The sequence below is a fragment of the Corvus cornix genome, chromosome 1, assembly GCF_000738735.6.
Source record: "Corvus cornix cornix isolate S_Up_H32 chromosome 1, ASM73873v5, whole genome shotgun sequence".
Taxonomy (NCBI): Eukaryota; Metazoa; Chordata; class Aves; order Passeriformes; family Corvidae; genus Corvus; species Corvus cornix.
The window spans coordinates 41,066,751-41,080,812 of record NC_046332.1 but is presented as its reverse complement, the minus strand read 5'-3'; the positions used below and the strand labels follow the sequence as shown (position 1 = coordinate 41,080,812).

Sequence of the window (14,062 nt, the reverse complement as noted above, 5' to 3'; positions counted from 1 at the left end):
GCTTTCACCTGTTCTTGTAAGCAATGCCTAGTTCTAGAGGGCACTTTTAAAGAGCTGTTTGCTGATCTCTGTAAAAACTGCAGAAGCCTCTTAAAGTTTACTGAACTGGGCAGTGCTGCTCGCGCTCCCTAGGTAATGGCAGTGGTTTCAGTGAGACAGTGCTCGCATCCATCTCCTCCCTGCCTCTACATCGACTGGTACAGGCAGGCAGCCAAAGGGCTGTTGCAAAATGCTTTTGTGTATAAGGAACATGGGTAAAGTGCAGTGTGAAGTGATTACACAGTAACTGTACCGATAAAGTTACAGAAAGTGAACTTCCCTATGACCCCGTGGTTTCACTACTGGAATAATATGAAAAGAGCCAGAAAAGCTGGCTGCTAGCTGTGATGTGACATCAACAGGGAAGTTACAGGAAAGATTTGTTTAACATGCTTTTATTTACTTCTTAGAGCAGTGATGACATTACACCAACACCAAAAAGTGAGTCACACATGTAATTGCTGCTAGGAGCTATCAGGATCTATATAAGGGTTTTTAGCTCTGGTCTTGGGAGACAGAAGCTCAAACCCTTTCTGCTGCAGCAAGGCTCCTCAGCAAGATGGGCACCATGTACTACCTCCTGCTTTGTGCTGCCATCTTCCTACCTGAGGCTCCTGCTTTTCCAGTACAACTGAGACCAGAACCAGGGACCGGCAGAGACCTTCAGAAAATAAAGGTATGTTACATGGAGGAAACACAACTACATTATGAATAATCTGATTTTTGATTCAGTTTCTACATTCCTTTCCTATCTGTGTATTTTATCCTTGTCTTACATTACCACAACAGTTTGGCAGAGGTGATATAAAACAGTTTAAACTTGCTAAGTAGCTTAGACATCCTAAGACTAACTTTAAAAAGAGACCACGTTCCAACTGGTAAATAAAGGAGAACATGTAATTTTTAAAATATCTCAAAAATTTTACGTGTACTGTGTTTGAAGGCTGTAGATTTGAATGCTCAATAAATTGTGGTATCTTTAAAGGATTTCTTACTTCCAATGTTTCATTGCCATCACAATTCTTTTTATATATGCTGGTCTATACTACTGAGAGAGCAGAATTTGGTAAATTGAAATGGAAAGATACAACTAAAACTAGACATGACTGCAGGGTGTTGAAACAATTCAACTAAGCGTAAAATACAATTGCCAAAACATCACAGATATACGTATTAATTTTTATTTTTCCTCTCTCCTTCTAGGCATATCTTGATAAATTCTTTCCGATTTTTACAAAAACACAAAACCTAAGCATAGAAGAAAGGATCAAAGAAATGCAGAGGTTTTTCCACCTGACCATAACTGGAAAATTAGACACAGAAACAGAAAAAATAATGACACTTCCCAGATGTGGTTTGCCCGATGTAGCAGAATACCAAACATTTCCTGGAACTCCAAGATGGAAAAAGACACATTTAACTTACAGGTAAGTGATGTTTCAGGTTTTATGGAGAAGGGAATTGCTTTGTATTTAACTAGGTGGGTTTCCTTCACGCCCTAAATGATATTAACGTGTTTTTCTTTGCTGACAGGATTGTCAGTTATACATCTGATCTACCCAGAAAGAAAGTGGATGATGCAATTAAAAGGGCCTTGATGGTATGGAGTGATGTGACTCCCCTGCGCTTCCAAAGAGTCTACACAGGGCAGGCAGACATTGTGATTGTATTTGCACGTCGTGGTGAGAATACTTGTCATTTTTAGAATACAATGGTCCATATTTTACTCAAAGCATGTATTTTTATAGCCATAGCTTTAAGAAAGAAAAAAGTTTCTAATTAAATCAAAGTCTACATATATTTTATCTTCTTTATATCATGTCACCAAATTTGTACGTTATGATTCAGTTTTACTTGTATAAAACCATTAGAAAAATCCTTTCAGAGTCACAGCTATGAAATGAAGGGAGAACTCAGCTCCAGAACGAGACACTTAAATTTAGATGTTCAAGGCTCTTTTTGCCTTGATAAATAGTGCAAACTACTGGTAAGAACTCTGTAGAGCAAATCAGCAGGTTCTGAAGATCCAGCCTCCACAGGCTGGATTCAGGCAGGTTAAGGCAGGTTTACTTAGGCCTAGATCTAGTCTGGTTCCCACACTAAACAGCCTTTGGCAGCTGGGTTGCATTATGTTTGGCCACAGAGAGTGTCTTTTGGTTGATTTGCTTCTAGAAGGAATTGCATGCTTCAGCCCAAGATTGCACCAAGGTGTAGGCCAAAGCGTGGTAAGTGGGCATGACCAGAAGAGTCACTTCAGAAGTCTGTCTGCGATCAGGAGTAGTCTATGGACGTAGTCCTACCTTCAACTTGTGCCTGGCATCTACACTGACTCAGCTTAGACAAACTAAATGCCTTTAAGGTTATCTGACTTGTTCTCTAGATCCATTGGCCATGTTTACCATGATGCCTTTTCCTGGTCTTAAAATTAAGAGTCAAACACAGTTAGAAGGGAAAAAGAGGGATTTTACATGAGAAAATAATGGTATTTCTTTTAAGGATTCTTAGGTGCACACGTCCAGGTCGCATGCACTGAAATGCACACTGCAATGCACACCCACAAAAGATCTGGTATAACATTACAGGTCTTACTAATTAGCATATCTATCAAAGATTCCCCAATGAGAGGCCTGAATGAGTCTCCTTCCCCAAGGAACCTTCTACTGGATGGTTCTATCTTAGTTTACAGAATGTGTTCTGGAGAGGACCTTGGGGTCTGGGGCACATTACTCTCTACCTACAAAGCTTCTAAAATGTTTAGTTTTCTAGCTGAACAAACAAGTCCAAGAATGTAGGCAAAAAGCACTAAGAATACAGAAGCTGTAAACAGGTATAACAGGGGTATAAAAGAAAAGGCAAAAAATCATCATGGCATCAGCTAGAGCTCCATTGACTGTAGGTGAAGATCAGACACTTGGCTTGCAAGCAGATGACTAAAAGTGAACACCAAAATATCCAAAGCCTATGTGTCACTGATAGGAAGAACATTATGTTGCCATAAAGAGGTGATTTCATGTCCCAGTCAAAGTGAGAAATGATCCTGAAAGCTGGAATGGGTTTTAATCCCATGTCACACACTAGAATTAGGTCTCTTCCGCCTGTGTTAGTCGTGCCCTAAGGACCATCCACATGGTCTGGGGGAAAGGACACAGGACGGCATCTGGGTTCCCAACTACTCGTCAATCAAGTCAGAGACTCACTATGAGGGAGGGGGAAATTTTCAAAGTTGGTACAACTCTGATCCAGCTCTTGCACTCGAGGTAGGAAACAGCAATATTTCACCTGCACTGTGATGGAAGTAGGTAATAGACCATACCTCAAGGCTGGGGATAAATGAACTTACCTCTTCAGAAACATGGTTATCTATTTCAAATCACTGTCTCACACTAAAATCAATATGAGAATGTTGACAAGTAATATTGCCCAGCACTTTTCAAAATGGAAAGCATTCAGATGTTAACAGCAATGTTGCCAAGCATTAAGTATTTATTCTGAAATAATCCCTGATTGCTGCCTCAGAACCATGCTTCTGACAAAAACTCAGGAAAAAAGTATTCAGCTCTTTCCGAAACATGCAGCAGCACGAACTATCAAATACAAGATTTGAACTTAAGACATGAATTTGGAGAGTGTTCCCTAAGCCTCACTTCTCATTTTCACAACCTTGCTGCCATTGTAAGATTTTTTTTAAGGATTGGCAACCAGCAAAACTAGCACAAACCAGCAACATGCTTCAATTTGCTGAATTTAAATATGACAACTAATATCATCTGATGACATTGATTTATTTCAAATGCAGAGCATGGTGATGGATATCCTTTTGATGGAAGAGGTAACACACTGGCCCATGCGTTTGCACCCGGAGAAGGGATTGGTGGAGATGCTCATTTTGATGATGATGAAAAATGGTCAGATATCAATCAAGGTAAAGCTCACGTGTATATGAAAGAGAAAGGCCAGTACTGTACATGCTGGAAGAACACATCTACGGAAGTGCTTTCAATAACTCTTCATGCTGCAGTGCCATTTCAGTATTAATATTTCTGTTCTTTTCAACTACCTTTTTAAGTATTTGTCCTTCATTGCCATGAACAGCTACCTAATGCCTGTTCTGTCCATATTTAAAGCACATTTTGCAGGCTAAACAAGGACTATGAGCCCCTGTTTTCTATATAAATTTTGAAAAGGTAAATTGTCTTGCTTCCAGGTATAAGGTTGACTAAAAGCAGAGTCAGGAAGGGACTCTGGGTCTCTAGATGCATATGCAAGGAATCAGCAGGTTTTTAATAAAATATTATAGTTATAGAAGAAAGTTCTACAATAATGGATCAAAAGCCTAGGGTTTCATTCCAAGATGAATTGAAATATACAAATTTTCCTGCTGTTTCAATTCATTGTATTTTTAAAATAAATGCCATACCTTTAACATACATTTCTGTGCTTCTGTGTTGCAGATGTCAATTTGTTCCTTGTTGCTGCTCATGAATTTGGCCATTCTTTGGGACTTGCTCATTCAAATGTCCGTGGAGCTCTGATGTATCCTCTTTATTCATATCAGAACCCACAAACCTTCAGACTTCCGGCAGACGACAGGAGAGGAATTCAGAAGTTATATGGTAAACTCTCGAGGAAATTTGATTTTTCAAGACAAAACCTACTGGGGTACAGGTTTCACTCTCCCTGATTGCAAGGGCCTCATCGTATTATGAGAAAGAGAGGGAAGAAACTTGGGAAAAGTACACTCCTGCATACTCTGTCCCCTCACTATGTTTCCTGCAGCCTGTACCCACTGCAACAAAGAGGTGACAAAGCAGCAGTGCACTGTCCTTACATACATCTGCATGCTGCCAAGCAAATCCTGTGGCCCTTGCTCTGTAAATGAGCTGTTTCAGTGAGTGGGGCTACTGGCAGGAAAGGAGAGGTACTGTGCCACTCACCAAGTTCAGTAAAGGCAGAAACTCCTGAGAAGCAGGGGAGCATAACTAAAATTGACCCCACAGAACAAAATTTGTCAGGTTGCTTTTCTTTAGGCACTGCCTTCCTCAGGGCATGCTAGAGGAACACTACGAATAAAACAAAGTTGTCTGCATTGTCAATTTTCAGTAGAGTCTCTCTTTTTGCTTCTTTTCCACAGGGAAAAAAACATCGAACTTTTGAAGGAAGTAATGAAGACCAAAGAATTCACATCTCATTGTTTTGTTGTTCCAAAACAATTTTAATCCTCTCGCTAAATAAGATGATAAACTCCTGGGCTGCACCTTCTCTCCTGAATTTTTATATTGATTTATTTGCACTTTACACAGTTTCACCAAACAATAATAAAAAAAAAGTATACTCTGTTTTCTAATGTTTTCTTTTTTTCTTCTGGCATTTCACTGGGGGATTAAATTACTCCTGCATGGATGATAAACAGTCAGACAAGTATCTTTGTGAATAGATTTATAGGCACCTAAAAAGCCTGTGTGCATTTACTGGTGTAAGAACAAACCCTGCTCCTGGCTTGCTTCCAGTTCCTATGCATGTCCTGGCACTTTGCAGTACTGACTCCTCAGAATCAGTGTGATTCCCGTACGGCTCACACATAGAGGAGGTCTCCATAGTGCTTCCATCAGTATGAGCTGGGATGTTTTCCCAAACGCAAAAGCTTTTCATCATCACGTCCTCCCTGGCTTCCCACAGAAGCAAGTTGGAGAAGTAGTGGACTGGGATTCCCATTGTCCTCTGTGATACTCAAACACTCTTGGGTATTTTAAAATATTTTAAAAAAACATAAAAACAAAAACAAAAACAAAAACAAAAACAAAAACCAACCAACCAAAAAACCAGTAAAAACCAAACTGCCCTCCCCCCCCCGGATTCTCCCAAGGATATTCAAAATCGTCAAAATTAGCAAGGTAGAAGGTGTATTTATTAATAGTTTCCAACAGATGGCTCCCTGCACACAGAGATGCGGAGCACCAACACCAGCTCAGTGTCACGGCCAGCATCTTTATCGTCTCCTAAACCAGTGTTACCCGGTACAAGGAACGACCTTAACTCAGCCCCCAGAGGAGAGGCAGCACAGCAGGGAACGTGGTGCTCACACAGCGCAACTCGGAGAACAAGCACAACAACTCTGAGAGCAAATAAATCAACATGGTGACCAGTGACTATTAAACTGATACAATGAATACTTCTAACAAATTTGGTTTAACACGCTCTGGTAAGATCGTGTTGGGTGCCAAAAAGGACTGACACTGTTTAACCTGGAAGGTAACTAAACACCACACTGCTGCTCATTCCCTCTGCCCTCCTCAGTGGGATGGGGGAGAGAAATGGGGGTAAAAAAGTAAAATTCGTGGGTGGAGACAAAGATAGTTTAATAAGACAGAAAAGGAAGGGGAAATAACAAACAACAACAATAATAATAGTTAGAATATACAAAACAAATGATGCACAATGCAATTGCTCACAACCCGCTGACCAATGCTCAGACAGTGCCCAAGTAGAAGCCCCTGGACAGCTTTCCCCTTAGTTTATGTATTGAGCATGACATCCTGTCGTATGGAATATCCCTCTGGCTAGTTTGGGTCCCAGCTGGGTCTTTTTCCAGCTTCTTATGCCCCTCAGCCTTCTCACTGGTGGGGTGGGGTGAGAAGCTGAAAAGTCTAGTTAATGTAAAGGCTGCTGAGCAACAACTAAAGCATCAGTGTGATATCAACGTTATTTTGAAAACACTCCCATCTGTTACCAGCCATTTCCTCCACACAAAGCTCAAAGATGAAGTAGCTGGTGCTAAGTGGATATTATTCTGAGGGCACATTCTTGAGGTATGAGAAAAACTTGAAGCCCCAGAATGGAGGGTCAGATCCAATCTGTATTAAAGGCTATGAAGAATATGAAGAAGGGGTCTATGGCCTGTGAGGATACTCGATCAACCTGGGTTGACCTGAGGGGTCCTGGAAAGATGCAATGTTGACAGAAAGTACCCTGTTCCCTTGGCCAAAGTCCTCACAGGGAACAAAGCACAAAACAGAGACATGCCATGCTCTTTATCAAGCTCAAGTCACTTGCTAATGCTGCATAAAGAGAAAACAGACATAGAAGACAGGCTTCATGAGAGGAAAGGCTGTGCAGAAAGAGCCACTCCTAAGGACACGTGGAACAATCCATGCACAATGCTGGAGGAGGCACAAATGAAGGAGGTGACAAATGAAGCCAAGAGAACAAATGCTTGACTGAAAGTAGCAGATTTGTTTTCTAGTGTACAATTAATATCCATATGAAGGGAGATGAATGGGATAAAACCCAGATGTGTATTCCTAGGAATACTGTCCTGAAAATGGGACACATCTGGGAGGCAGCTTCCTGTGACCACATGAGGTGACTGGCCTGCAGTAGGGCCAGCACAGGTGTCAGTGAGGCCCTTGTGTCTCGAAGGGTACCTCTCAAGAGAGGCAGGAGTGCCAAGTTAGCATCTCCATAGCAAGTGAAATAAAATAAAAGCCAGGAATTTTGTCCTCAGAGACAGCAAAGGTACCACTGATGAGGCTGCCAGCAGCATTTTACTTCTTGTTGAGCTTCTACTGCATTTCCATTCCTATACAGGATCTCCCCTTTGGGAAAAACTGCAGCCGCTGGCACACCTAGCCCCTCTTAGAGGCGCGAGCTGTGCAGTATCTGTCTCCATCTAGTGGCACAGCTCGGCAAGCCGCACCCTGTTGTAAAGCGCGTCTTCCTCGTCGGCAAGCACGCAGCTGAGGACGTACTGCACGCACGCCATCGTTAGGGGAAATTAGGGACAAGATTTAGCAAGGGTGCTGCTACCTCTTCCTTCTCCACTTTATCTCACTGCATCCTGTGTCAGCTTTTACATGGTCCCTCTAAGCACCTTACGTTACTCACATAGCATCTTGTCCCTCCTTTTCCATACACAAGAAGAAATGGGTAATAACAACATTGTTTTGTTGGGGATTTGAAATTTTATTTGCTTTTACTACTGTTTTTTTAAATAAAGGTATACTTAAATGCATCTTTGCTGTTCCAGATAGTACAACGAGCAGAAAATGAATTCTCTAATGTGTTAACATTTCTTTTGACCATGCACATATAAAGGATAAGCTCTACTCCTGTTTTAAGAAAGTCAGAGTTACTATCTAGAAAAGCTATTATGGGGACTTACCCAGTCATTTAGGTACCCTGAGCCCACTGCATCAACACAGAGTGATATTCTGAGAGGGCAAAGTCAATAACTGCAATATCTGGTATTAACAGGGGAATAAGATTCCAGAAGAATAAAATTAATTATATCAGCAGCCTTAGCAATGCATATTAAAGCTGTCACACATAAAAAGTTCACAGATATGGGAAAGACCTGATGAGCTGCAAAAGTGTAAGTATGCCCTGTCCCAGTAATGTCCTCTTGACTTTTTCTTCACAGTGTTAACTGCAAATTTAGTTCCAAATCTTTAATCTTCAAATTTAAAGCATTTAAAGATGCCTTTTTCTTTTTTGTTTTTATAAAATTATATCTTCAACAAAACCTGCCTCAAACAGGATGCTCTTAATGGCATGAGTACGGTGTTTTCAGTTTCAGCAACGCCAATATGAAGTAGCTCCATTGACGTCAATGGAATTATTTTGGGTTTATCTATTAGAGTAAAAATGTTAGCAAAGGGCTAGAGAAAATATTCTCTGTTTTAACTATTTTTACAGCAGGAATCACCACAAGACAGAGAACTACAGATAATCACTGTTTGTTGAGGAAAAGTATTAGGGGGTGAAAATTGTTCATTTTCTGTCAGCCCTAAAAATAAAGTTTACAGACAATAAAACAAGAATCATAGAGAAAAGCAGCAGGCTGCTCAGGTATATAGGAAAGTATGGAAGTCTATCCACATCAGGAAAACAGAAAACATTAGTGGTCTTCTACTTGGCCACGTGAAGTGACCTGACAGAGCTGCTATACTGAGTGTAGTGAGAGAGTCAATATTTCTTGCATCACAAAAAGCAACACGCTCCCAATTAAATGTTGGGGAAGGTTTTAAATGAAGAAGGATGTACATTTTTACATAGCAAACAATTCAGTTGTGGAATTCATTAACACAGGGTATTCAATGACAGTGGTGACCTAAATTCATAAATGGAGTTTGGAGTTTAGATACATTTATGTAGCCTAACAGCTACTAAACATGAGGGCATGGTGGCAAATGCTGAACACCAAAGGAAGAAACCATCTAAATTTATCCAGTTGTGCTAACATTGCAGGACTTGCTGTAGGGAAAAGGAAGCACATTGTCTACAAAGTCAGGATAAGGATTGCATCTAACATTTTAGTGACTGCCTCAACTAGAAGATCACGTGGATCTACTTATCTACCAAGAATTTAAGGTCTTGTCAGAATCACTGTCCCACCACCAAGGCACACCGCCCTATTCTAAAGGCCATAATGAGGCTGAAAGGGATCTGTGGTACTACTGCAGGCTTTCTCTAGATGAAGTCTTGCCTCAAAGCAGAGATATCTAGGAGCAATGTAAGGTGGTGCCAGAAAACCAGTTTGCATTCAACACCAATCTACAAAGTTCAGGCATGAGTTACAGAATACAGTGTGAGTAGGAATACCCACAGGAACTCCAAAAGCATGGGAATGCCAAAAGCATTTGTCCATTCCCTTAACTGCTGTTTGTGCAAAAATTCGGAAGATAAAATTAAATCTCTAATGTTAAATATCTTCTATTTTCAATTACAGGAGAGTGCCATGGTAGTGTTCCTGACTGCAGACAACTTTTGACAAGTAATTCACTCTGAGTTCAACCAGTACTCTGAGATCAATGGTCCCCCAACATAAAAGCAATTTGCTCATTACAAAAATGAGATTTGGAAAAGATGAAAACCAATGTTTTTGTCATTTGTGATTGGACATAGGATCAGGAACAGCCTGAACCTGTACTGTCTCATCTTTACTTGAAGACAGTCATTCTCATTATAATCATAGTATTTATGACTAGCAAAGCCTTTCTTTCTCGTGATGATTACAACAACAACAACAACTCCTAGCAGTTAAGGATGAAATTGAAAAATATTGCAAAATACATTAAGAGACTGCCTAGTGCTTCTTTAATGCTCCCAATGATGCTCTATTTTTAAATATTTGGGGGAATATGCAGTAAGAACTGACATTGCTTCAAAGTAGAGAAATATATAGTAATGGTGCTTTTGTTGCTGATTGGGCTTATCAGAAACATTTTTGCCTCAAAATTCTTTTAATATTTTCTAGGGGTTCCAAATATGGATGGAAGGAGCAGTAAAAGAGGTGGGAAAGAATAATAATGTGCTGAAGAATTGTTTTAACTTTTTCTCTCTGCTTATATTATTTTCTTCATTCCTACCTCCAGTGCAAGAAATAGGAATGAGGATTGATTCTTTGCATAAAAAGATTTAAGCTTTTACCTCCTGGGAATGAAGTCAGGTAATAACTTGAACAGATGTCAAAATGCTGGCACTACTCTAATATTGGCACATTATTCTTTTAAGTGTGCCTTAGCTTTGGAAATAAAACTCAACCACTTAGAGTTCTCCTTGAGATAATTTTCCAAACCATTAGGTGATTATCCAGTCCTGATGCAAAAAGACCCAATTTTCATTTAGCAGTGAGTAGAATACTTTATGATAATGAGAAATATGATCAAAGAAGAAATCACTTCTCTTGCTCACATTCGCTGTGGCTATGAAGCAGAATGTTTGTATCATATCTTTATCAGGCTACTTCCATAGTTCCAACATCTCAGGGTTCATACACATTGCAAATCACCATCAAGATGATGGACAAATAACAGTCAGTGCTTTCCAATGAGCTATTTGCTCCCACTATATGATGTGTACAGCACATAAATGTGGGTATGGGACTCTTTGTACACACTCCATATATGTAAAGTGAGGAATGGGACCACCTGTTTGGAAGTGTCTGCCAACTATGCAGATCTAAGCTGCTTGCCAGGTCAGTTCAATCATTTTTCCATGTTCTCTCATACAACCTTTAGAAAAGCCCATGCAAATTCCACCCCCCATTATATTGCCTGTCTTTATATTCCAGTTTAACACTGGGTTTCAACAAAAATGTGCTTAGGAATCCAGCATATCTATCACTTAAAGCACTAATCCTAACCTTTGCACGCTGCCATCCTGAAATTTTTATTGCCCTGTTATCTCTTAGCTCTAATTTCTGTTGTAAACCTTTCAGTTGTTAGCTGTGTTTTCATTATGTTTACATGCTATCTAAAATTATTGGCCCTCAGTTCTGTTTGTTTGGCCTCCTTGTTATTATGGAAGAGGAAGCAGTAAAAAATAATATTCACCCATCTCCCACAAATTAATTACACGCTCGAAGTAGTATCTTGGCACTAGTTTATTTAGCAACCTAAAAAATCACCTAGCAAGAACTTTACTGTGAATACCCTGGAAGAACTTGATCAGACCAAACCCACTGTTTTTAAAAGGATCCTGTGTCTAGAGTATTTTTGTCAACCTGACTGACATTCCTCCAGACACCTGTAGCTTCTGAACTTCACATGTAAAATGTTGCCACTATTTCTATTTGAATAAAATATATTACAGTGCAATCTACTTATCCATTCTGAGAATACCAGTTTTTTCACATCTTCAATCCCATTTGTCACTCATGAGATCAAAGTTTTCTTTTACCCAGCAAACGATGCAAAGAACCTGCATAAAAGTAAACAGAAATTCTATAAATCAAGGCTTAAAAGCCTCAATGCATTTTTTATTTCAAGCAGTAATTTAAAGAGTTGAAGCAGACACATCATCTGGTAATTTGTGCTAAGAGAGAGGTATGAACAGTGAAAGTTACCTTGTTCCCTGTTGGCACTTTATTTCTAGGCTATGTCTATAAAGCACAGAAAAAAGTACCATTTTTGTAATTACTTCAAATTTAATTTCAGGTATCAGATGATGTAAATTGTGCATTCAAAAGCTGATGTGCATCATTCACAGTCACAGGTGCTTCAAAGTGTACCTTCTTCAGCATGGGCCACAATCTCTTCCATAATCACAGCCATAGACGCTTTGAGATATGCTCTGGTGGGGACTTGGCCATGGCCACAGGTGCTTCAGGGTGTCCTGCTCTTGAACGAATTCATCCACAGGTCACAGCCCCTTCAATTCGAGTTCCCCACAGAGTTCCAGCCTGTCCAGCACAGCAATACAGACAGCGGCGATGCCCCAGCCATCTGCCAGCCCAGACGCATTTCCCTTGCTGTTATCAAACTGTTCCCAGGCTCAGCAGAGTCAGATGATAAGCAGCACAATATTACAGCAAGCAGCAAAAGTAAAAAGTAGCCATTAATGAGCACTGGGCTCCAATATACAGTCAGGCAAGCAAGCACAGGGGCCTGTCAATCAACAGCTAAATAGCAAGAAGAGCTATGAATTCAATCCACTGAATTTCATTTCATTTCCAATGAAATCTGTCGTTATCTCAAACCCTTCAAACTCCCCAATAGGTGCCAAAAAGGACTGTTGTCATTTAACCTCAGGATTCCCAGGAATTTGTGTCAGCAAATGACTTAAATTAAAAAATGAGATTAAGAGAAGATGGATGTACAGGCAATCACAGTGAGAAGTTCAGATATTGGGAAAAGCTGTCTCAAAGTACCAAGAATTACTGATGGAAAACAGTCTCTTGTGATACTGGTTTTTGCCTTCTTGAGTTCTGCAGCACATTTTTTCAGTTCAGAACCAAAGTCTGATATTTCACCCTCGTTGGTTCAGGAGAATGTGTTTTCCAGCTACTTTGTGTCATTGTTCCAGTATTGGTCCATGTGTGCCAACATTGTTGTGCTCACAACAAGCAGTGCATCAAAACCCAAAATGAGTTTGCAGCTCACAAACTGTTAATTCCCCTAAAGGTGACCCAGTCCACCAAACAAAAAGATGGCATGGCCAAACTAATTCCAGTATAAATATTTCATCTTACTATTAGGGCAGATTTGAGCAGAAACAGAAGCAGAATCCTCTGGAATCTAAAACATTCACAAAACGAAGACTCACATTCCAGCATATTGCAGCAGCGACCTAGTTTGCCTGCCTTTTCATAGCAGCAACAGACATATCTGCAGTCTTTGCTTAAAAGTCATCAGTCATAATTACTATCTGGAAATAGGATCAGTTAAAGTGGATGAAAGCGTTTTAAGACCATCAATAGTGAGAGCATGGAACTCTATGACAGACATAATTTACCGATTTTTCAGCTGCTAAGCCGCAAACAGTATTTCCGGCCTTCAGAAAGAGTTTGGTTTGTGTTTTATACATCAGGACTGATTCACCTGTCTCAACTGTTTTTCCTCAACAGAAATAAGAACAAAAACCAACATATATGCAACCTACTAGAAAATCCATCTTATTTCAGGATACTCGATAACATTAAAATTTTAAAAATTAGGAAAAAAAGGAATAAAACTTGGCAGCCCTGTCACTGAAGTAGAATGCTCAATGCTGCCTTCCTTGCAATGCACTGTCACAGAGTACTAGGTTCTGAATGAACACAGTCTAACGTTAAGAATTCTTTGCAGCTGATCTAGAAAGCTTGGCTATTTAAAAATAAAAACAATTACATCTTATACTAATCAACAAACACTTTTAAAAGAAGCAAAAAGATTGCAAAGCAAGCTTATTAGATAGGACTGTGAACAATGTATTGGTCGTACAAAAAATTATATAAGGATTATTTTCAAATAGAAAAAGAGAAGTTTGAACAGTAGAGACAGGGATGGTAATGAAGATCAGATAAAGCAAGGCTTGGCATACAAAACCTCATCTTGGAAATTTTTGAGTGCTTTAACTGTGGAGTTTTAATGTAGCTGTTTTTTAAAAGAAATTTTGTATGTTTCTGGGCCTTCCATCAGCCCTGGCTCCCCCAGTGCTGAGGTGGCCATGTCACAGAGGGCAGAATGTTGGTAGTGGCTGTGACAAGGGCCAACATCCTTGAGTCAGTGGGATGAGGCAGGAGGCCGAGTTCAGCCTGTGGCACATG

General features: G+C 40.0%; 1 protein-coding gene across 1 annotated transcript; it reads left to right on the top strand.

Annotated features, from left to right (window-relative positions):
- The first annotated feature begins 485 nt into the window (after positions 1 to 485).
- On the top strand, positions 486 to 5,375 carry MMP7 (matrix metallopeptidase 7). Its single transcript, XM_010400673.4, has 6 exons — positions 486 to 715; positions 1,243 to 1,466; positions 1,573 to 1,721; positions 3,836 to 3,961; positions 4,491 to 4,652; positions 5,171 to 5,375. Exons 1-6 carry the CDS (start codon positions 599 to 601, stop codon positions 5,191 to 5,193), a joined length of 801 nt encoding a protein of 266 aa, XP_010398975.2. The 5' UTR covers positions 486 to 598; the 3' UTR covers positions 5,194 to 5,375.
- The last annotated feature ends 8,687 nt before the right edge of the window (positions 5,376 to 14,062 follow it).

Coding starts and splice junctions, on each gene's coding strand:
- MMP7 (XM_010400673.4), top strand. CDS start 599: ATGGGCACCATGTACTACCTCCTGCTTTGTGCTGCCATCTTCCTACCT. Junction 1,467..1,572: donor AAGACACATTTAACTTACAG/GTAAGTGATGTT, acceptor CTTTGCTGACAG/GATTGTCAGTTATACATCTG. Junction 4,653..5,170: donor AGGAATTCAGAAGTTATATG/GTAAACTCTCGA, acceptor TCTTTTCCACAG/GGAAAAAAACATCGAACTTT.